Source organism: Leiobunum rupestre, chromosome 8 (assembly GCF_980474605.1).
Source record: "Leiobunum rupestre chromosome 8, qqLeiRupe1.1.hap1, whole genome shotgun sequence".
NCBI classification, from domain to species: Eukaryota; Metazoa; Arthropoda; class Arachnida; order Opiliones; family Sclerosomatidae; genus Leiobunum; species Leiobunum rupestre.
Genome location: NC_143391.1, coordinates 59822400 through 59844659, shown reverse-complemented (window position 1 = coordinate 59844659; position 22260 = coordinate 59822400). Strand labels below are relative to the sequence as shown.

The window sequence follows — 22260 nt, the reverse complement described above, 5'->3', positions numbered from 1 at the left end:
TTTAAACCAAAGGGAAAATAGGTCTAAAAAGAGCATTTTCGATTGTAAACACACTATTAGAGATGAGTCGGGCCGGCAATTTTAAAGCCCGACCCGATCTGCCAAAAAACTTTGATATTGAAAACCCGGCTCGGGTAGGGTAGCCCCGCTACTCATCTCTAACTACTATTTAAAGCGAAAAGCATTGAAAAGGTTGTAATTGCAATATAACGTAGTCATGCTTTATGACAAATTTTAAATGGGGTTGAAAACGGGATAAGAACCGGGCTGGTGTGTTAAGGGCTTAAGAAAAGCGAAAGTTTCGTCCACAGGTGATAGACAGACTTCGCGTCTCCTAGCGCATTACAAATAAGAAAGGGGAACTCGGCATAGGGATGGGCTATTATTGTTAATATCCCGATATTTGTGGAATTTTTAAATGTTAAAAATGAATAAAAATTAGCAAAATTTTAAAATTTTGAAAACTATTTTATATCAAACTATTTTGGATTTTTAGTAAAATCATTGTAATTTTTTTAATTTAAAATTTTGCCCATTATGATCTATTGATTCAAATTTTGATCATTGATGACCAAAATATATATTTTTTCAAATACACCAATTTATCTATATACTATTCGGATATTTTACAAATAATGTATTTCAATCAATTCCTATCAATTACAACCGTTTTTCTTAAAATTTACTGCTTGTGTTATAGTTTTTCACGCGGGGGGGGGGACCCCTAGGAATCAGTCAGATTTCTATTTTAATTTCAATAGGAAAATTTAAATTTTTTGTTGTCAAAAACATTTTTTGTTGCTATGGCAAAACGGTTGCTTATTGACTAAATTCCCTTGAGGATTTTTCATGATACATGAAGGTCTATTAATCCCCCTCCCCTCCCGAGTTTGATCATAATCAGTGGGTTACACTTCGGGATGGCTCCTTGTAAGTGAAACTACCAAACCTAATTACAAAATTACCTAACCTAAGTTTTTTTTTTAAAACGTAAGCATATTTAAATGTTATTATTGGTCGGATAATATTATTCGGCGGTTAATTTGTATTTCAATAAACGACGATATCACGTGAGACCGGATATATAGAAGATTTAATCCGTCTTCGGAAATTACGCGAAGGAGACAGCGAGTCTACTTCGTCGTACAAAATCTGGAAACTACATGTAGATGGTGAAAGGCGTGTCTCTCACTATTGTCATTTGATCTTGACCAAATACACGGTGGAAAGCCCAACATTCCGCGCCGCGGAGGTAAAATTTTGGAACCCGGCGACTTAGTGGCGACAATCCTTTGCCGGGTTTCGGATGCAACAATTAACGCGTAGAAAGTGATGGGGGGAGGAAAGTGGTTGGGTATAAAAAGAGGAACAAGGCACCAATGGGTCACATTTTCTTGTCGATCTCTGTATCTTCGAGGCTTCTTTTAGTTTTTACTAAATTTTTCTTCAGCTTTTTTTGCTTTAAGTTTCGTTCTTCGAAGTTTTGCTTTTAAATTTCGTCTTTCAACAATATTTATTGGGATACCAAAATGTAATTATTTAAAGTTCTTTTGGTATTTTTACTTTTCATTGGGTTTAAAAAGGCCCAATTTTAAAAAAAAACTTAAACTATTTTTTTGCGTTATTTAAAATTACCTTTCTTGTTGTTTAGTTCTCTTTTTATTTAAAAATCAATCTTTAACACCCAATTATATTAGTACGAAGCTACAATTTTGTTTCTAAAAATAAAAATTTTAGCATTTCTAATCGTCTTTAATTGCATGCTAAAACTTAAATTAGCACCTTTTTCACGGCATATAATAATGCAATTTGTAGGTCTTCGGAAAGTAATTCCAGTAGCAGTAGTCGAAAGCGAGCTTCTCCCGCGGTTTCGAATGACAAGCCTCTGGTAGTTTTAAAAACTATGGAAGACAAGTTTGCCAAAGGAAAATATGGAAAGAAAGGGGTCCATATGTACTTTTCGTACGTGGGCAATCGTGTAGAGGAGGATGGCATCACGCCCTCAATCTCGGTTGTTGCGTCTTGCAAGACTTGCAAGAGAGAGATTACAGGAGGTACAAGTAGCGCTTCAATCTAGAAGGGCACCTGGTTAGTAATTTTATTTTTTTCCTTTTTATTAATATCCATAACGATTTCGCTAATTATTTTTATAAGCTTGTTCATGGGATTGACTTGGACGTAATCTCGAGTAACGACCCATACCAAATTAATCTGTTGGGGGACGAGGAAAGAGGCCCTCCATCTAAGAAGAAGAAGGAAGACCCGGCGGTCAAGAAAGCCAGGCAGCAAAAACTTAAACGTCTACTGGTTAAAGGGGCTCCAAAGTTCGGTGGCAAAAAAAAAGAAAATTGAGCATGTTTTTCCTTCCCCCAGCCCCTCACTCGGCCTTGTCTGAGGCGGGCAGAGTTAACCGTAAATTTCGCACTTTACTGACTTTACACACATTTTGCCACCGAACTTTGGAGCCCCTTTAATATGGTTGCTGTAGACGGCTTGCCGTTCAGCGCAGTGGACGGGAAAGGATTCCGAAAACTCATGAAGTTTGCCAATCCTTACCTGGACATTTACAGCCGGAAGACCGTCGTGGACGAACTTGTCCGCATTGTGCAGCACGAGCTGAAACCTAAAATCAAGGTATTTTTTTTATTTCATAACTGAACTTTCTTTTGACATATTTGAAATTCTTTTAAGCTTATTTTCTATAAATTTCAGATGATTCTAGGCAACTTGAAGGAGAATACTCTTCAATTGACTTTAGACATTTGGTCCAGCCGACACCAGCAAGCTGTAATTGAAGTTCGAGCCCAGTTTATCGACGCTGATTTCCAGTTTCGTAACCTCTTGCTGGCGTTTTCCTATTTTCCGGAAGCCCACACAGGGGAAAACATATTGGCCAAAATCAAGGATATTTTATCCGAAATTGGTCTAACCCCGTCTTCTGTAAGATATTCTTTTACAAACATTGACATTTCACTGTGCTAGAAATATAACTTTATTTGTTTTGCAGGTCAGTAATATCTGCGCAGATAATGCCTCGAATATAACGAAGGCTGTTATGATGTTAGACATCATCGCACCAGATGGGTGGGAGTTAGAGGAGAGCCGGTGTTCGAGTCCCTCTTCGATGGATTTATCGTCATCGTCGGATGCTTTGACGACATCGTCGCTCTCCTCACTTGACTCCGACCTGGAATTGGGGGACGACAGTGCCGATATCTCCTCGGATGAAGGTAAATTTCGTGTCCGAGGTGGCGCTACACGCAAATTGATTATATTTTATAATCTTTTTTCAATCGTTTATAGCATGGGATATTATGTTCTTTATTTTCCCCCAACCGGAGAGAAACGAATCAGAGGCTCTCGTGACGGAGACTGATAAAAATCTAGAGGCAATAAACAAGACCTGGACGAGAAAGCGTTGCGTTTGCCATTCGCTTCAGTTGATTGATAATAACTCCATCAAGACAATCGTGCGAGCCGAGTGCATGGTGAAACGCATCAGTGAGTGGGTGACTTTCTTGCGTCGGTCACCTAAATGGAGCGAAGTCTTTAGGACCAAATCACCCGAGGGCCTTGACGTAAAGACCGTCAGCGCCACGAGATGGAATTCCATCTTCTCAGCGATGGAACGTCTGGTTCAAGTAAGCGACATCTTAAACGCCAAAAAAGGGCGAGGGATGATAATAACAGATTTATTTTTGCTGATTTCTCCAGGACGGAATGTTACCAGCGCTGATGGAGACTCTCCTGGAAGCAAATGCGTTTCCCGATAAACCGGAAGCTCTTCCGACGGATAACCATCTCTATCAGATGAGAGAGATGCTGCGGCTTCTAAAGCCAATAAAGATCGCCACTAAAACCTTCCAGAAAAAAGAACCCGTGGCTCATTTAGTCATCGGGACCCTTTTGGAAGTTTACGACCAAATTTAGGAAGCGCAAAGAACACCTCTATTCCAAGATCTCAAAGAAGAGTTGCTCTGCCGGATGAAAACGCGATTTTGGCAAGAAATCGTGGACCCGGATTTCGTCGTAGCCGCGCTCCTTGATCCCCGAGGAAAATCTCAATTATTTCCTGGTAAAATAATTGAAAAGTTACTTAATTTTCATTTATTGTAACTAAAAGAATAGTGTTATTTTATAGCAACGGAAGAGGAGGGCAAAAATTTCCGTTCTCTTGGAGAAACAGCTGCCATAAAAATTTTATCAGAACGGGCAGGTCTCTTTTCTCGGGCAGATATTAATCCAGAAAACCAGACTGCGGAAGATCCGCATCCTTCAAGGGGTCTTTTGTCCAGAGTGCGTTCCAATCGGTCTTCCGAGCCATCGACCGCCGTTCAGGAGTCACCAGCTTTCAGGAGCGAGGTTTCTCGCTATTTAGAAGAACCTTGCCAACCAGAAGAGTGCGACGTTCTTTTTTACTGGCGGACGTACCGAAAAAGTACCCAATCCTAGCCGAATTGGCGAGACAGGTACTCGGAATTCCAGTTGCTAGTTCAGATGTTGAGAGGATGTTTTTAGTGGCCGGATCTATTATGAGGTACAGACGCAGTCGGATAACGTTTTCGAATGTTTCTTACCTTCTTACGTACAAGGAGTGGGTCGAATTGGTGGAAAAGGAAGTCACTGTTGCCCTACCATTGTAGGTGAGGCGTGGAGTGGGAGTCCAAAGGTGTGTACGTGGAGTCCAAAAAAAAACGGCCCTTTTAAGGGCCATTTTCATTTTAACAAAAAGGTTTACCTATTATGTATTGGTGAAAAAAAAATTACTCCAGTCGTTAAGACAAAACACTTACATTAAGCTTACGTTGAATAGAAAAATCGACATAGTGCCTTGACCATAAGCCTAACGTACCAAATGAATTTTTCCCCGGTCTCCCACACAGTGGCGTAGCCTGGATTTGGTTTCGGGGAGGGCACACAATGAAATAAAATAAACAAATAAAAAAATTGTACCTACAACCATACGTTTCGGGGGGTGTGCCCCCCCCCATGGGCACTGCTCCCACATACGCTAGTCAAAGATATTTATTTCACGAAACATATAGAAGACGCCCGTTGTGTATAACAACAGTACTGTTGAAATAAGCTTACGTTTTTATAGTTTTATGGTCTGGCAAATCAGTGGCACCAATAGCGACATAGACCCAAAAGTGTGTCAGTACGGTATAATGTATAATGGGAGCTTGTCGTGAAGTAAAAAGAGGGAGTGGGAGAGGGATTTGAAAGTTCGTCATCAAAATTTTAAATTTCCTCTTTTTCAGTGCCGCCGAGTGAGGCGTTTTAGAACGTATGTCTACGGGAGAATAAATCGAAGAGATAACATCGCGGCAGACCATAGACTAAATATACCGTTTCTAGTACTATTCCAACTAGTAGGTTATGTAGTCTATTGTGAGACTAGCTCTCAGTAAATATTTTAACGAGCGTAATGGTAGATTGGACACACTTTTGGGTCTTATGTCACTTTTGGTTGCACCTATTGCAACAAACACAATGAGAACGCAGCTAACCTTTATGCTGAATGTTTTACGGGCGGGGGTTTTTTAGCTTGGTTTGAAGACGGCGTGCGATTCGTCACCCGTACGTGCTAACAAACCTACTTGGGCTCGTGGCGCCGAGAAAAACAATTAATTTTTATCATTTATGCCTAATATTCCGCCTATCTATCAGAAACTAGATATTTCGGCACAGGCGGAAGTCAAGCATATTTTAGACACTTGGGGGTTCTGTGCTGATAAAACATCTTGCGTTACGCAATAACTGTGAAAATCAGTTTCGTTGTAATTCTCGTTCATTATCATCCTTATCGTCATAATGTTACTTATGTTGATAGGGAAATAAGCGTGACGTCACTACCTTCTACTATTAATTAGGTAGCCACGAGACCTTAGATATTCCAAGTGTATATACTATAATATAAAATTTCTGGTAGTATTTATAACTGACCTCCGGGAATAGTTTGTCATTATGTCTACTTAATATTTGACGAGTTGTTTTACTACAATTCGTGGTCGCTTCCAATGTCGATAATGACAGTAAAGCACCGTTTTATAATAATAATTTAAAATATATAGGTTATGTGGTATTTTGACTCATAATTTGTGACCAAGAATGTTTCTATATAATAAAAAGCTTTTGGTTGGGTGGTAGGTAGGTTCGTCAACCGATTTTGGCGACTTATTTCTCGATTTTCTGACGCTTTTCGCGCGCGCGTTACGGGCGCGAGCGTCGCGTGGCATTTTTTTTGCGTACGCTACGATTTGCGTTTTCGCATCGAGTCGGCTTCGATTTCCGATTTGGTTTTTAGTTTTTTTATTACAAATTTTGTAAAGTGACGCAAATGTCAGTTTCTAAAAATGCTCAAAATCGGTCGCCCCTGAGAGTTGGGCCGTGTTTGTTCCAACACGCAATACACCCGAAAATTTTCTCTCCTGCAGCCGCGAATTTCGGAGGGGGGATCGTGTTGGGGTAGTATCAGAAGGCCTGTGTGTTTCGGAAACGGGGGGGGGGGATTTGGGTTCGTTCCGATTTGAAAGTCCCGTGGTCTCTCGGCGTACGTTAGTCCCGTGGTCTTTATGCATCAGCCATTGGGTACAGGGGGTTTAAAAGGGTACAGGGAGGTTTGGAACGACTGCGAGTTTGAGTTAGTTTTGCGGGAAAAAGGGTACCACGGAAATTCTCGCGTTGGACAGGGGGAGTGGAATACTACGGAAATTATCACATGTGAAAAGCGGAGAGGGGGTACCACGGTAATTATCACATGGGTAAAAAGGGGGAGGGGTACCCCGGTAATTATCTCATGGGGAAAAGGGGGAGGAAGGGCGTTACTGCGGTGGTTTTACTACTGTTAAACGAGCACGACGGTATTTATCACATGGGAAAATGAGGAGGTGGGTTACACGGTTATTATAACATGGGTAAAAAGGGAAGGAACGGTAATTATCACATGGAAAAAATGGGGAGGGAGTACCCCGGTAATTATCACAAGGGAAAAAGGGGGAGGGGTACCCCGGTAATTATCTCATAGGGAAAAGGGGTAAGAAGGGCCTTACTGCGGTGGTTTTACTATGGGTAAAAGAGCTCCACGTTAATTATCACATGGGGAAAAGGGGGAGGTGGGTACCGCGGTAATTATAACATGAGAAAAAAGAGGAGGAACGATAATTATCACATGGGGAAAAAGGGGAGGAAGGGCCTTACTGCGGTGGTTCGACTATTGGGTAAAGGGTGTCACGGAAATTCTCGCATGGGTAAAAGGGGGAGGGTGCCTTACTGCAGTGGGCTTCTCGGCTAGTTTATTTATACTCAGGGAGAATGAATATGTCGAGATTATCGACGGACACGTTGAGGCCCTAACCCCGTCACGCTAAGGGGGGGGGCGGTCTTAATTTTTGCGTCCTCAGAGCAGCGTTAATCGCTTCGAAAAACGTAATTTTTTAGAACCAATGAGATTGCGGTATTATTTGATTTTATTAAAGCGTAGGAGCATACCGGGGGCCCCAACGGGTGGAATTTGAGAAACGCTAAAAATAATCCCGACATATTAATTCTCCTTGATTATAAATAAATACATTCTTGATGTAACATAATGGCAAATGTTTTGAAAGGCATGACGTGTTGAGCAAGCTAAGAGTTACCGTCTTCTTTTAATCCAGTCGTTAATGTGAAACCATAGTGTGAAACGTTGTTTCACCTGTTTGGTAGAATTTTGATTTCCTATACTGAAAAAAATCAATTTTGGCGTCAAAAGACTTCGCCGATGAACCAACACACTTACATTAAGCTTACGTTGATTACCTATGTCGACATGGATGGAAACCATAGTGTGAAACGTACTTATTTCTCCTGTTTTTTAGTATTTTGATAACATAGCAATATAGTGGCGTCAAAAGACTTCACCTGAATTAATGGCTTTAAAGTCGCTTGATGACTTAGGCCTAAGGTGTTGCCTTGGGTATTAGCCAAGCTGATTATTATTATTATTATGTCGTTAAGGCAAAACACTTACATTAAGCTTACGTTGAATAGAAAAATCGACATAGTGCCAAGACCATAAGCATAAAGTATCAAATTAATTTTTTCCCCGGTCTCCCACACAGTGGCGCAGCCAGGATTTGGTTTCGTGTATAGGGAAAGGTATGACGTGTTAAGCAAGCTCAAAGTTACCGTCTTCTTAATACTGTCTTCAATATTTTTCTTCCGTCACAGTTATGAAAAACGAAATAGGAACATATCGGTTAACCTCAAATATCTTATGTAGCGAAATTTAATATACACGCGTCATAATTTTCCGTTCCGCTTAAAGGTAGGAAATAAATTGAAATTCGAAATTCCCGCCTTTCTATGCGTACCGAAATAACAATAAGAGGGAAAATCGAGAATTTTCAGCCGTGAGCCTTCAACGGCGAGAGGCAGAGGGAACGCCGAACAGAAACTCCCGATTTTCAGAAAGCCCCTATTTCACGGGAGGGAGATCGCCACGAGCGTCGAAAGAGGGGGAAAATATCTCTTTAGGGGGAGCGTTATTCGCGAGAGGGAGACGGAACGCGGAACAGAAACTCCGGAGTTTCAGCAAGCCCCTCTTTGACGGGAGGGAGATCGCCACGAGCGTCGAAAGAGGGGAAAAATCGCTGTTTAGAGGGAGCGTTATTCGCGAGACGGAGAGGGAACGCGGAACAGAAACTCCGGAGTTTCAGCAAGTCCCTCTTTGTCGGGAGGGAGGTCGCCACTAGCGTCGAAAGAGGGGAAAAATATCTCTTTTGGGGGAGCGTTATTCGCGAGAGGGAGACGGAACGCGGAACAGAAACTCCGGAGTTTCAGCAAGCCCCTCTTTGACGGGAGGGAGATCGCCACGAGCGTCGAAAGAGGGGAAAAATCGCTGTTTAGAGGGAGCGTTATTCGCGAGACGGAGAGGGAACGCGGAACAGAAACTCCGGAGTTTCAGCAAGTCCCTCTTTGTCGGGAGGGAGGTCGCCACTAGCGTCGAAAGAGGGGAAAAATATCTCTTTTGGGGGAGCGTTATTCGCGAGAGGGAGACGGAACGCGGAACAGAAACTCCGGAGTTTCAGCAAGCCCCTCTTTGACGGGAGGGAGATCGCCACGAGCGTCGAAAGAGGGGAAAAATATCTCTTTTGGGGGAGCGTTATTCGCGAGAGGGAGACGGAACGCGGAACAGAAACTCCGGAGTTTCAGCAAGCCCCTCTTTGACGGGAGGGAGATCGCCACGAGCGTCGAAAGAGGGGAAAAATCGCTGTTTAGAGGGAGCGTTATTCGCGAGACTGAGAGGGAACGCGGAACAGAAACTCCGGAGTTTCAGCAAGTCCCTCTTTGACGGGAGGGAGGTCGCCACGAGCGTCGAAAGAGGGGAAAAATATCTCTTTTGGGGGAGCGTTATTCGCAAGAGGGAGATGGAATGCGGAACAGAAACTCCGGAGTTTCAGCAAGTCCCTCTTTGTCGGGAGGGAGGTCGCCACTAGCGTCGAAAGAGGGGAAAAATATCTCTTTTGGGGGAGCGTTATTCGCGAGAGGGAGACGGAACGCGGAACAGAAACTCCGGAGTTTCAGCAAGCCCCTCTTTGACGGGAGGGAGATCGCCACGAGCGTCGAAAGAGGGGAAAAATCGCTGTTTAGAGGGAGCGTTATTCGCGAGACTGAGAGGGAACGCGGAACAGAAACTCCGGAGTTTCAGCAAGTCCCTCTTTGACGGGAGGGAGGTCGCCACGAGCGTCGAAAGAGGGGAAAAATATCTCTTTTGGGGGAGCGTTATTCGCAAGAGGGAGATGGAATGCGGAACAGAAACTCCGGAGTTTCAGCAAGCCCCTCTTTGACGGGAGGGAGATCGCCACGAGCGTCGAAAGAGGGGGAAAATCGCTGTTTAGAGGGAGCGTTATTCGCGAGAGGGAGACGAAACCAAAATAGTCAGTTTTTGGAATCGCAATCTCCCTCAAAAGGGAGAGTACGGCAGTCGCGAGCGCTCACCGTTTTCCCTATCTCTGCGTGCCGCGCAAGATGACGCCGAGGCTATTTTTCGATACGGAGTAAGTTCCTCGCCTTCAAATTTTGGTCGATTTTAAAAGAAGATTGTGAGCGAACCAAAGTTCGTAAAATTACAAACATAAGCTTTAATATGATTCAAAGTAAGGTTTAAGCTTCATTTAAAGTCTCAGCGTTGACAAAAATGTAAAAGGTTCCTAAAAGTGGGACTCTTTCAAAAAATTTTCCCTTAGGATAACATTAGAAGGGTTTTCCCGGTTCCTAGCGTGCCAAGCGGAATGTACCCGCGTAAATCGGCATTTCCTCATACGCTAGTTAACATGGGATGAAAATAAAGCTGGGGGGGGCCTTCTTATGCGAGTAGCAGTGGATCTAAGTTGGCCGTGCCTTAACCCTTCCCCCTCCCCAAAAAAGGTGTCACGTGGGTTAATTGTTACTTGTTCGCGTTTGTAATTTTTGCCGATAGGGTAGCCCAGTTTGTAGTTTCTTTTGTACGACGCCATTACTCGATTAAATAAAAAATGCTTTTATCAAAGCAGTTGAAAGGTTGAATCGCAATATTTAAACCAATTTTAAAATCACACGCATTAAGTCATGGATAAATTAATAGGGCTGTATGACCAAAATCTAGAAAGAAAAAGACAAAAATACGAGGTAGGCTACATTGCTTGATAGTTGATACGGCACCATATTTTTAAATGAAAAGCTTATTTCTGGGCTTCTGGCGTTGATTTTCAATCCGAAAGACGTCTGCTACGTTGTTGTGCATGAGTGACGTCGACATACGTCACGCCGATATTACTCTATTCATGATTCTACTTTAAACGAAAAGTTTAAAATGCAGACTGTGATAGATGGAAATTCCATCTATTCATGATTCTACTTTAAACTTTGACTAAAAAAACTACTGCTTTATGAATTAGGACTTTATGTAAACCCTTGAATGAGATTGAACAATAATATAACCTAAAAGCAAAATAATAAAAAGTTATGGCCAAAATGTACTTTGAAAGCAGCGAATCATCCGTTCCTTTCAAAGACACCACTGCAAAACTTACTTTTGGAGTAACAATTTGACTAAATAAACTATTGCTTTATAAATTAGGGCTTTAAGTGAACCCTTGAATGAGAGTGAACAATAATACAACCTAAAAACAAAATAATAAAAAGTTATTGCCAAAAATTTACTTTGAAAACTGTGATTGTTCCGCTACTTTTCAAGGAGACCACCGCAAAACTTTCTTTTGGAGTTACAATTTCACTAAATAAACTACTGATTTATAAATAAGGGCTTTAAGTTAACCCTTGAATGAGAGTGAACAATAATGCAACCTAAAAGCAAAATAATAAAAAGTTATTGGCCAAAATTTACTTTGAAAACTGTGATTGTTCCGCTACTTTTCAAGGAGACCACCGAAAAACTTACTTTTGGAGTTACAATTTCACTAAATAAACTACTGATTTATAAAATAGGGCTTTAAGTGAACCCTTGAATGAGATTAAACAATAATACAACCTAAAAGCTAAATAATAAAAAGTTATTGGCCAAAATGTAATTTGAAAACAGCGAATCATCCGTTCTTTTCAAAGCAGCTCAACCAAATAAACAATCAACTTTAATAAAAATGTTTAGTAATAATAGTTAGTACTATGTGATAGCTAACATTAAATATGTAAAAACTAATCGATCCAGAATGGTTAATTATTATATAAGAAAGTTGTATAATTTAGCTATTACCCTATTACAGGGGTGCAAAGGCTTAAGTTTTTAAATGTTGATTACGATTAATTTACACAAGATTATGGTTATTTAATTTTTTTAAATAATTCTTTATGTATAATTTAATGCACCACAACCAAATTTATTTACAAATAATACGTTTATTAACACTGAGAAGATTTGAAACTTTTAAGGCGGTACCGACCAAAAATTTTATTTTTAAACTTTGGAACAGGGTTGCTCATGAACTTCCCAGCCGATAAGTAAAGCCGTCATGTCAAAAACGTTTCAATAAAGCAAAGCCTTCGGTAGGATTTTACCTACTGTCGAGTAAACCATGCATTGTATTGCGATTATGAAGTGTTTTATATTTTAAGTGGACAGTAATAACAAACTCGTTAAGCTATCACTAGGCTCCCTAATACTGAATCTTGGGCATGAAAATCGCTTAAAATTTAAAAGTGAACAAAAAAGCTTACGTTTTTGATAGCATTAATAGTGCTTTCAAAGTCTATGGAGAAGCATGTTGGCCCCTTATAAAGATTCCACTATCGTGGAATCTTAATAGTTTGGAATCGGTCACCATAAAGTCCATAATGCGTTCTACACAAACGTTAAAGATTATAACATAGTAATCTCTAGTATTGATGATAATATATCATAAGAGTAAGTATTTTATTAAAAAACTGTTTGATTTATTTTATGATTTTAACTCGATTTTTTTAATGTGTCTTTTACAGCTCTAGGTAGGAAGAAAATATGTTTGATCAAATTCTATTCATTTTGGACCTGTACATGTTTCAATTTAACTTTTTAAGTTTATTATTCATTACTCTCACTGAACGGTTCGCCTAAAGCTTTATTTCATACTGTTATATTTTATATATTGAATTTGGAATTCCAGAGTAAGATTTGCAGTGTATTCTCCGAAAGTTAAGGAAGGTTCGCTGTTTTTAAAGTTCATTTTGGACCTCTATCTGTTTCAATTTAACTTTTTAAGTTTATTATTCATTACTCTCACTGAGTGGTTCGCCTAAAGCTTTATTTTATACTGTGATAATTTATGTAGTTAAATTGTAATTCCAAAAGTAAGATTTGCGTTGAATTCTCCGAATGTTAGGGAAAGTTCGCTGTTTTTAAAGTTCATTTTGGACCTGTACATATTTCAATTTAACTTTTTAAGTTTATTATTCATTACTCTCACTGAGTGGTTCGCCTAAAGCTTTATTTTATACTGTGATAATTTATGTAGTTAAATTGTAATTCCAAAAGTAAGATTTGCGTTGAATTCTCCGAAAGTTAAGGAAGGTTCGCTGTTTTTAAAGTTCATTTTGGACCTGTGCATGTTTCAATTTAACTTTTTAAGTTTATTATTCATTTCTCTCACTGAACGGTTCGCTTAAAGCTTTATTTCATACTGTTATATTTTATATATTGAATTTGGAATACCAAAAGTAAGATTTGCGTTGAATTCTCCGAATGTTAAGAAAGGTTCGCTGTTTTTAAAATTCATTTTGGACCTGTACATGTTTCAATTTAGCTTTTTAAGTTTATTATTCATTACTCTCCCTGAGTGGTTTGCCTAAAGCTTTATTTCATTTTGTTATATTTTATATATTGGATTTGGAATTCCAAAAGTAAGATTTGCATTGAATTCTTCGAATGTTAGGGAAGGTTCGCTGTTTTTAAAGTTCATTTTGGACCTGTATATGTTTCAATTTAACTTTTTAAGTTTATTATTCATTACTCTCACTGAACGGTTCGCCTAAAGCTTTATTTTATACTGTGATAATTTATATAGTTAAATTGTAATTCCAAAAGTAAGATTTGGATAGATATTAAAATTAAGCTTCGAGAAACCGTACTTTCTAGAGTACATTTTTCATCCGATAGTCTTAATTTTTTTTAAGGAATAGTATTAAATGGCTTAGTTTTATTTTGCTTCTGATTTAAAAATTAATTTTGTGTTTTTACATTTGTATAAGGAAGGTTATTTAATTTTTTAATAGTTTAGTTCGAAATTTATTTTGTTATATAAAAATTAAATAACTATATAAGTTTTGTAATTTATATGTTAACTGCTAATACTTGCAGAGCTCGTGTTATTACAATCAAATTGTACACTTGTTGCTGGATTTTTTCCATTATCTTGTATTTTAATGTTTTGAATAAAATTTTAATATCAAGTTTTGCTTTTTAATTTATTTGTTCAGAATACGATATCCAATGAACGTCCTACTTTCGTCCCTATTGAGCCATGATTGAACCAAATTAAAGGCCTAAAGACATCTCTAGGTTTTATAGAAAGACCTCCAGGGGACGACCGCCGTAATCGCCGTTGGACGTCCGAAAACTCGTCCCCGGGACGTACTACGGCTATAGACAAACCGGACATTTGGACGACCTTTAACGTCCAACCGACGTCAACCCCAGATTTTCGGATGTCCTACGGACGAAGGCAAGATCCGAGTGTGACGTCTATCGGATGTCCATAGGACGTGTTTGTGTTTGCTGGGACTGTCCATCAACATTAAATAACTTTTAGATCAATTAGACCAACGGGGAAACACCTAACGTTGTATGCTAAAACTCGTGGCTATGATATATGGTCCCCTCGGACTGCTCACGCCTTTTACGATAAACGGTAAACTTCTAATGAAAGAAATATGGAACGATAAGGATCATAGATGGGATGATCCACTACCGGAAGATTTGACTTCCAAATTTGACAAGTGGTGCGAGGAGCTACCGCGTTTCACCGAAATAAACATACCCAGGTGCTATTTTAATCAACATTCGGATCAAGACAAAATTGTAACGCAAGAACTCGTGTGTTTTTGCTTTCGCGACTGTTGTCTATTTGAGATACGAGTGCAAATCGGGAAAATTTGGAAGCACCCTAGTAGCGGTGAAAACTAGGTTCGCGCCACCGGTCAGCAAAGTGATAAGGACGGTCAAATCAGACGGCGCGGTAACAGGAAATCAGGAAAAACCGGCGATTAGCTTACCGCGTTTGGAGCTTTGAGGCGCGCTACTCGAAGCCATACTAACGAGCCAAATAAAACATAACAAATTTTCGGATAGAATAAGACACGTAAGAAATTGACAGAGCCATCCGATTGGATCCGGCTCCTGGTTGTCCCCTGGATTGTGAATGTTCTTTCTCGGTTTGACGTCGCAATGCCACTGATTTTGCTTTAATCTTTGTGTACTTCGAATAAAATACTTAATGTTGTCCGGCACAAAACAGGTCGTTGAAGCGACATTCACAGCTCTAAGCAGATATCACGGAGCACAAACTCGAATACTCGATGTGAAGAAACGTAGGAAACTCTTCTTTCAATTTTTGACTGATGGGTGAGTCAGTCGAATATTTTGGGTTTTTGTTCAATACAGTCAGAGAGGGGGGGGGGAGAAAGCTGAAATACAATATTTCCCCAGTTTTGAGCCGTTCACAGGGTTCGTACGAAATTTTCGGATTTCAAATCCCTGACTTATCCAGGTTATACCTGACCTTTATGTTAATATTCCGGCTAATTTTCATCATTTTATGTTTTCATAGGTAAAAGTACAAAGTGAAACAATTTTTTAAATACCACAAACTGAATTATATTTAATAAGAGCATACTGAGATCGTTTCTCTCCTATCTCGGAAAAGGTGCCAACCATGAGCGCGTAAGAGAAGATAAACGTTTGTTGACTAAGGAAATCCCCGACTTATCCCTAACTTATACAGGATATCCATGATCCGTACGAACCCTGGTTCAGTAAATTGTTTGGTAAATTTGACGCTCATTATAATACGAAGACTCTTTTTCCTCCTAAAAAGCCAGAATTTCCAAATTAAAAAAAATCACCAGAAGATTAGTATTGTCCAACATAAATTGATTAACTTTTAAGACCTCAGTCCACTTTCCTATGGCGAAATTTAATGAAGCCAAGCGCAGGAGAAACCATAGTCGGGTAGCTAAAAAATTAAGACTATTTTCAACTAAGCACTTTTCATTCCCAAGATTCAGTATTGTGGCTGCCTAGCGGGATTATTATTACGGGCAACAATAATTGTCTGGTAGTACTACAATTAATATTAATGTATCAGCGTTGGTGTACAGTACAGAGATAGTCATACGGATTTGTTGCTACGGTCAACTTCAGCGAGACAGGTATTAGAATACCGTCATTTAACGAAGGTTAGTCGACTGAAGATAAGAAGCTTCGTACTGTAATGAGTTAGTGTACTATTTTTGACATGGAAGGCCATCTGATCAGCTCGTACCAAGTTTCCCGGAAAAATGCAAAAATTAAATTTTGTCCGTCTTCGAGTTAACGTTGTTTTTCGCACTTTACTCAAGAAATAATAAACCATTTCTTATGGGAACTTCATTTATATCTCATTATATATACGTAATAAAGTATTTTAAGTAAAAATTATCATTATCGTAATTAATTTAATTGTAGTTTAATAGTAATTAACATTTAACTGTTAAGCCTTTGCTTCGTAGGGAAAATTTGCCCGTAGAACCAGTTCATATATTCTAGGTTAAAAATAACGTATTTAGTAGTACCGGAAAGAATTTTGTGGAAAGTGAAATTAAGTTTAAAGTTAATTTTGTTTTATCTCTTCCATAAGTTTTTTTTTACCCAGCTGATTTTTTACAGAGTAAAAAAATGTGTACGAGCCAAACCGTTTTAGGTAGTATAGCCAGAACAGTGCTGGAAACCCACCATTTAAGTACTGTTGATAAATGTGCTTATTTACATTAAGTGCGTTAGAATTTTTTTTTAGTTTTGTAATATAATATATCTTCATATTAATTGCCTTAGTGGATATTTTCATTTACAATGGTCTGTGTACACTCGAAAAAGGTTGGATTAAAAACTACCCAAATTGAATTAATTTTTACCCAAAATCTGGGTGAGTATTGCACCTATCCAGGAACTTGGGTCAACATGAAACAACCCAAAATGGAGTTTAAAAATTACACATGCTTGGGTCAATGGAAAACTACCCAAGCGGTGGGGTAGAATTTTAAAAAACTCAAAAATGGGTCACGTATTTAATGACTCAAAATTATTTGTTAATTTTAGTATTTAACCCAAATGTAAGGTTTAGTTTACTAACCCAAAAATAAGAGTCAAATGCGACTTTTGTCCAAGATTATGGTTAATAATTTCATTTTACCATAAGATTTGGGTAGTTAAAACTAACCAATTATATGGTTAAAATTGAACATTTGACATTTTTAATTGGGCAAAATCTACAATTAATCCTACTTTCTGGGTATTTGTATTTAAGTAAAATTTTTGACAACAGTTATGGTCTTTTCAAATAATGTTTTCTTTTATTAAAATTGCATCGTGCACTAATAAGTAGCTTTTAACTTTCGAATGCAAACCTTAGTAAACACTTCAATTTTGGACATCAAAAATTCGCAAACTTATGGAATTTGATTTTAAACTGGAAATAATAATAATAAAAGGGCAATTTAACTTACCTAAGCATTTAATTAAAATACATTCGAAAAATTTCACAATAAATTAAAAAAAAGCATTGTCTATAAAAAAAATATTAGCTTGCCAAAAATGGTTTGAAAATTTGCTATATTTCTCTGTTTCGCTAAAATAAGTTTTCCAGAAATCTGTTATATAGTAACTCGTATCGGTCAAAATTTTAATAATTCAACTCATCCTATCCACAACTTCATGCACAATGGACCTCGGGTTGAAGTGCTTGGCTTGCCATCCCATTAAATAATAATAATAAAAATAATCCACAACTTCAAGAAAAAAACCAAAAATGGTTTGAAAATCAGCTATATTTCTCTGTTTCGTTAAAATATGATATAAATTTTCCAGAAATCTGTTATATATTAACTCCTAAAGGTCAAAATTTTACCAATTTCACCCATCCTATCAATAACTTGATGATATAAAAAATGGTTTTGAGAAGCGTCGGTGTGATAATGTTCAATATATTAAATTACATTCAATTGTATTAAAATGTCTGTTCAAAATATATTTAAAAAAAAACCTATTTATTTTCTAACTAATGGCTTTAATTTTCAATTATAAATTTAGGGCAAAATATGCCCTGTGAAGCAGAGAAAAGGAACAGCTATTAAATAAAAAATGCTTTTATCAAAGCAGTTGGAAGGTTTATTTAAAGGCCTAGTTTCACCATGGACGTAATATAAGCGGACGGGTAAAGGCCCCTTTTTTAGCCCCCGCTCAACGATCCAGCCACGACAGCCACTCAAGGCCGTTGATGTTGAGTGCCGAACATAAGTACACCCTTTGATGAAAAAACACAATGGCGCGTGTTTTTCGGTCCTGGAGATTTACGGAGAGTAATAAAAAGTCTAAAAATCAAACTCATACAGAGCATTTATACGCAATAAAGTAAGTATTATTAATTGGTGATGATATCATTTAGTGCTAAACAAAATAAGTTGATTTGAAAAAGTATCATATATCTTAATGTACGATTATCTTCCACTATTTTGTTAAGCCTTAGTTTACATGCTACTCAGGTTTAATTTTAATTTTGATATGTAATTCTGTTTATTAGGCCCGAAAATAAAGAAGAATAATTAGAGCTTGACCCAAATGTCGATTTAGTTGCTGAAATTGGGGTAGAAAATATTACTAGAAACTCTACAAGTAACAACTACCTTCTCAGTTCAAAATTTCAAGAACCGGATGTTTTTGTAAACGAAAGTGTATTAAAATCTCCACCCAAAAAAAAGTAAAATCTGTTGGAGTTCCAAAATCAAGTAAGTTTGTTTTCACATTACTTTTATTTCAGAATAGCATCATTTATACTGTTATAATTTTTAGAAATTTCCTAAGAAGCATTTCAAGAGACTGTGGAAACGTGTGTCAAGGAATTGTCCAAGTTGAAAAAATCTAGCAGAAACAGCGACCTAATTCTAGTCATTGAAGAGCTGGGCTGGGGCTCGTATCTGAGATTATCGGTAAGGAAGTTAACGGAAGAAAATCCTCTTTAACTTTGAAAATTGACGCTAGCGAGAAAAAATGCAATTCTAAGGCTCTCGTTAAGAAAATTGTCGTCAGAAGAAACCTAAAATTGTCGTTAATTCTAACGACAAAATAAATTTTTTTAAAGATGGCGATATTTTCGAGACAAGAAATTTGAGATTTAGCACATGAAATTAAAAATAATCGTGATTTATAACTTCAAAAAGTAATACGATATCGAGCTCCGGTTAAAATCAATGCTAAAGAAGCTCTTAGAAACCTCCAAATCGTGTACTACATCGCTGGATCCATAGTAAATTCTGTATGTCGAAGTAAACGAATTTCTGAAGATTTTTGTATCAGAGAATACCTTTCAATTAAGGGTTCGGGGGATGAAATTAAACTCTACCTGAACAAAGAGCTGCCAAACTTAAAAATAACGGAATGGGTTATCTTAAATAATCGAGGGGGTCTCCTTTATGTTAAAAAGGACACTTTCATTTTTCTTTCAAACGATTGACAAAATTGTGGATACCTACTACAATGGAACAACCCAAAAAGACTAGCACAAGCGAGAGAAAGTGCAATTAAAAATGATTTGGTGAACCAAATCTGGAATGCTTTGCTACAAAATTCTAAGTTTCCAAATGAAAAGAAATCATTCTTATTAATCTTACTGAAAGCTACCTAAAGCTTAGAGGGAACGGATTGCAATTATATTTACGTGCCAAATATTTTGTGGCTAAACATGAAAAGCTACGATCACGGGCAAGTTTACGAAAAGGTTTAAAGGAAAATAAGGGAAAGAAAAAAATTGCGGATAGCAACAAAAACAAGAAACCAAGTATTGCCAAGAAAGATTTTACACTGCCTCTAAAAGAAAATGGTTGTGATATTTAGCTAGTTTTTAAAATATAGCATAAATCATTGTATAACGGTTGTGATATATCTAGTGTTTTTAAAAACATGGACTAAATCATTGTATAACGATTGTGATATATCTAGTTTTTAAATGTGAACTAAATCTGGTTTAAATAAGGAATAAAATACAATATTAAAAAGTGCACAAGATTATATATTAATTATAAGTTTCATTTAAACTTATATTAATACATAAAATCTTGTGCACTTTTTAATATCGTATTATATTACTTATTTAAACCAGTGAACCTGGGCGAGTTGCTAACCAAAAATAAAATGGCCTTAATCATTAGTGTATAATGATTGTGATATTTAGTTTGGCTAGTTTATAAGAATAAAGTGCTAAAACAAAACAAACCTCAACAAATGTATTTAGTACCTGAAATGTTTATGAATAAAACTTTTATATATCTAATAAAATGCATTTATTCTTAGACTTAACGCTCATAGTCAAGTAATAAAAAAATTGTGAGTTAAATATAAACAGTAAGTGATTTATTAACATTTGCAGTTAATTTTCAACTTGCGTGTTTCCAGTTTGAGGAGCTTTTACAATACCAACCAATTTTTTAAAGCGATCAACATTTTGAGCAAAATGTAAGACATCAGGATTGGTGTTACCACCGCATGAACCTCGTTGTTTGCCAAATTCTTGTTCCAAACAATCCTGATTCAGGTGGTTGGTTAGTATGAATTTTGCCCCTTTTCTTAATAGAAACCAGACAATAGCTGGCACTGATTTGGCTGAAATAAATGTTTTCGTTGATGATTGCCATTTACATTCGTACTCTGTAGGTATATAAATTAAATTACCTGTCATCCGTAATCCCTCAATAGTTTCAGTACTTAGAATCATCTTTTTTTTCAGCTGCTGAAACTGCTTTAGGTAATCTGTTCAATTCTCTCTCCCATTCAGAGAAATGTAAGAAGGGTCCCTCCAGCCACTAAAAAAATTATGTATCGTAAATTACCAATCAAAACTTAAATATATACCTCTAATCGTTCGTCATCTTCCCAAAAAAAGGGGAGCACATTTGGATTTCTTTTGAAAATGCCTATTAAATTTCGCGAGTTCATACAGTCAAAAAATTTGTTCATTGGCCTAATGAGCGTTACTGTTTCTTGGCACTCGTCTCCAAACTCTATTTCCATTGCATTCGCAACAGTTTCGCTAAGTACTTGGGCTGCGAGATAAACCCTCATTCTGGAATGTGAATCTATCATTACGTGGTCTTTAGTGAGTTTAGGGACAAGTTTAATAGTGCGTGGAAAGTCCAATCGTAAAACATGAGTCCACTGAATTTTTTCCCATCCTTTATAAGATTTCTCGTCATTGTGTGGAAATTACTGTTGCTGAAGCCATTTCTAGTAGTCTTCAAAAGGTGCGGGGGATCACAAATGAATTATACGAAACGGTCTCGTTACAGGCATAAATATTTTTCCAATACAAGTGGGTCAAGTCCCAAATATAACCTCTCCTCGGTGGAATTGTAAACCTCCTGCGACGGATTAAATGACTCAGACGAAACAAGCGAGTTTAATTTAAAATATTTAATAAATATTTCGAGAGCAACTAACGCTATTATACTTTGAAATCGCGTAACGTAAAACTTAAATTCGTTACATCTAAGTAACTTAATAACTTAGTGGAAGGAGCGTCGTCGGTTCCGTGGTTTAACGCCTGTCTTTCATGCGGAAGGAGTCGAGTTCAATTTTTAATATTCAAATATATAATACTAACTTAATCAATTAGGCTTCAAAACAAAGGTAACCAATAGAAAAAATAAACAACGCAATCAACAAATTAACTTACAATTTAAGCAAAAGTCAATCCAAACACCCACACTAATAGCATTGTATTAACATACAATTCTAATAGTAAGAAACGAACACACCCTACAAAGCACGAAAAAGCGACTTGTCTAAATATTGAAGACACGTCAAACCGGTATCACCCGATTAATAAAATTATATCACACATTTTAAGTCGTTAAAAGAATTCGTTAAATAAATTCCGAATATGTGACTAAGTTAATCAAACATTAGACAACGACGTTCATGCCGACAACTTAAAGGTTCCTCGAAAAATTAACGATTTCTCACAAACCTTGACAATACCAAAAGTTATTACTCTTAAAAAATAATAGATAACAGCGTACTATGGACGTGAAAAAACCTACCAACACCAATAATACCAAAAAAAATGTAAATAAAACACACTCGTTATCTCAACCAGAAAATAAAGAGATTAAACAAATTAAAATAAATCAGAAACTAAAGACAAATATAGTTATTTTTACGCAGTAAATAAAACTAGGTGACCCGGGATCGATTTCTGCTACCGATCGCATTTTACATAAAGTAATTAATTAATTTTAAATTCAATATAATTCACAAAAGCGTAAAATGTTGTTGAAAAAAAATTTACAAAAGTGTAAAATGTTGTAGGAAAAAATTGACGTCAATAACTTTATAACAGCTTAAAGGACTATCGCTTAGCTGTTTTTGAAAAACACCAAAGCTTAACAAGCGTCGGTGGCTGAAGTGTTAGAGTAAATCTCTCCACGCAGCAGACCCGAGTTCGATTCCCGGCCGGCGTCAATAAATTGCAAATTGACACTAAGACGAATACCGTGAACAATTGGTGG

At 37.4% G+C, this 22260-nt stretch overlaps 1 protein-coding gene across 1 annotated transcript; it reads left to right on the top strand.

Moving 5' to 3' along the window:
• The first annotated feature begins 2475 nt into the window (after positions 1 to 2475).
• LOC149933811 (uncharacterized) lies at positions 2476 to 3930 on the top strand. The gene is made up of 5 exons (XM_090157443.1): positions 2476 to 2634; positions 2713 to 2940; positions 3008 to 3230; positions 3304 to 3641; positions 3715 to 3930. The coding sequence occupies exons 1-5, from the start codon at positions 2476 to 2478 to the stop codon at positions 3928 to 3930; spliced, it is 1164 nt and encodes a 387-aa protein (XP_090013569.1).
• Positions 3931 to 22260: the final 18330 nt, after the last annotated feature.

What these genes read in the sequence shown, in the direction of transcription:
- LOC149933811 (XM_090157443.1), top strand. Translation starts at nt 2,476, where the DNA reads ATGGTTGCTGTAGACGGCTTGCCGTTCAGCGCAGTGGACGGGAAAGGA. An exon ending in AGCTGAAACCTAAAATCAAG is followed by an intron (nt 2,635 to 2,712) that starts GTATTTTTTTTA and finishes TATAAATTTCAG; the next exon opens with ATGATTCTAGGCAACTTGAA. An exon ending in CGATGGAACGTCTGGTTCAA is followed by an intron (nt 3,642 to 3,714) that starts GTAAGCGACATC and finishes TGATTTCTCCAG; the next exon opens with GACGGAATGTTACCAGCGCT.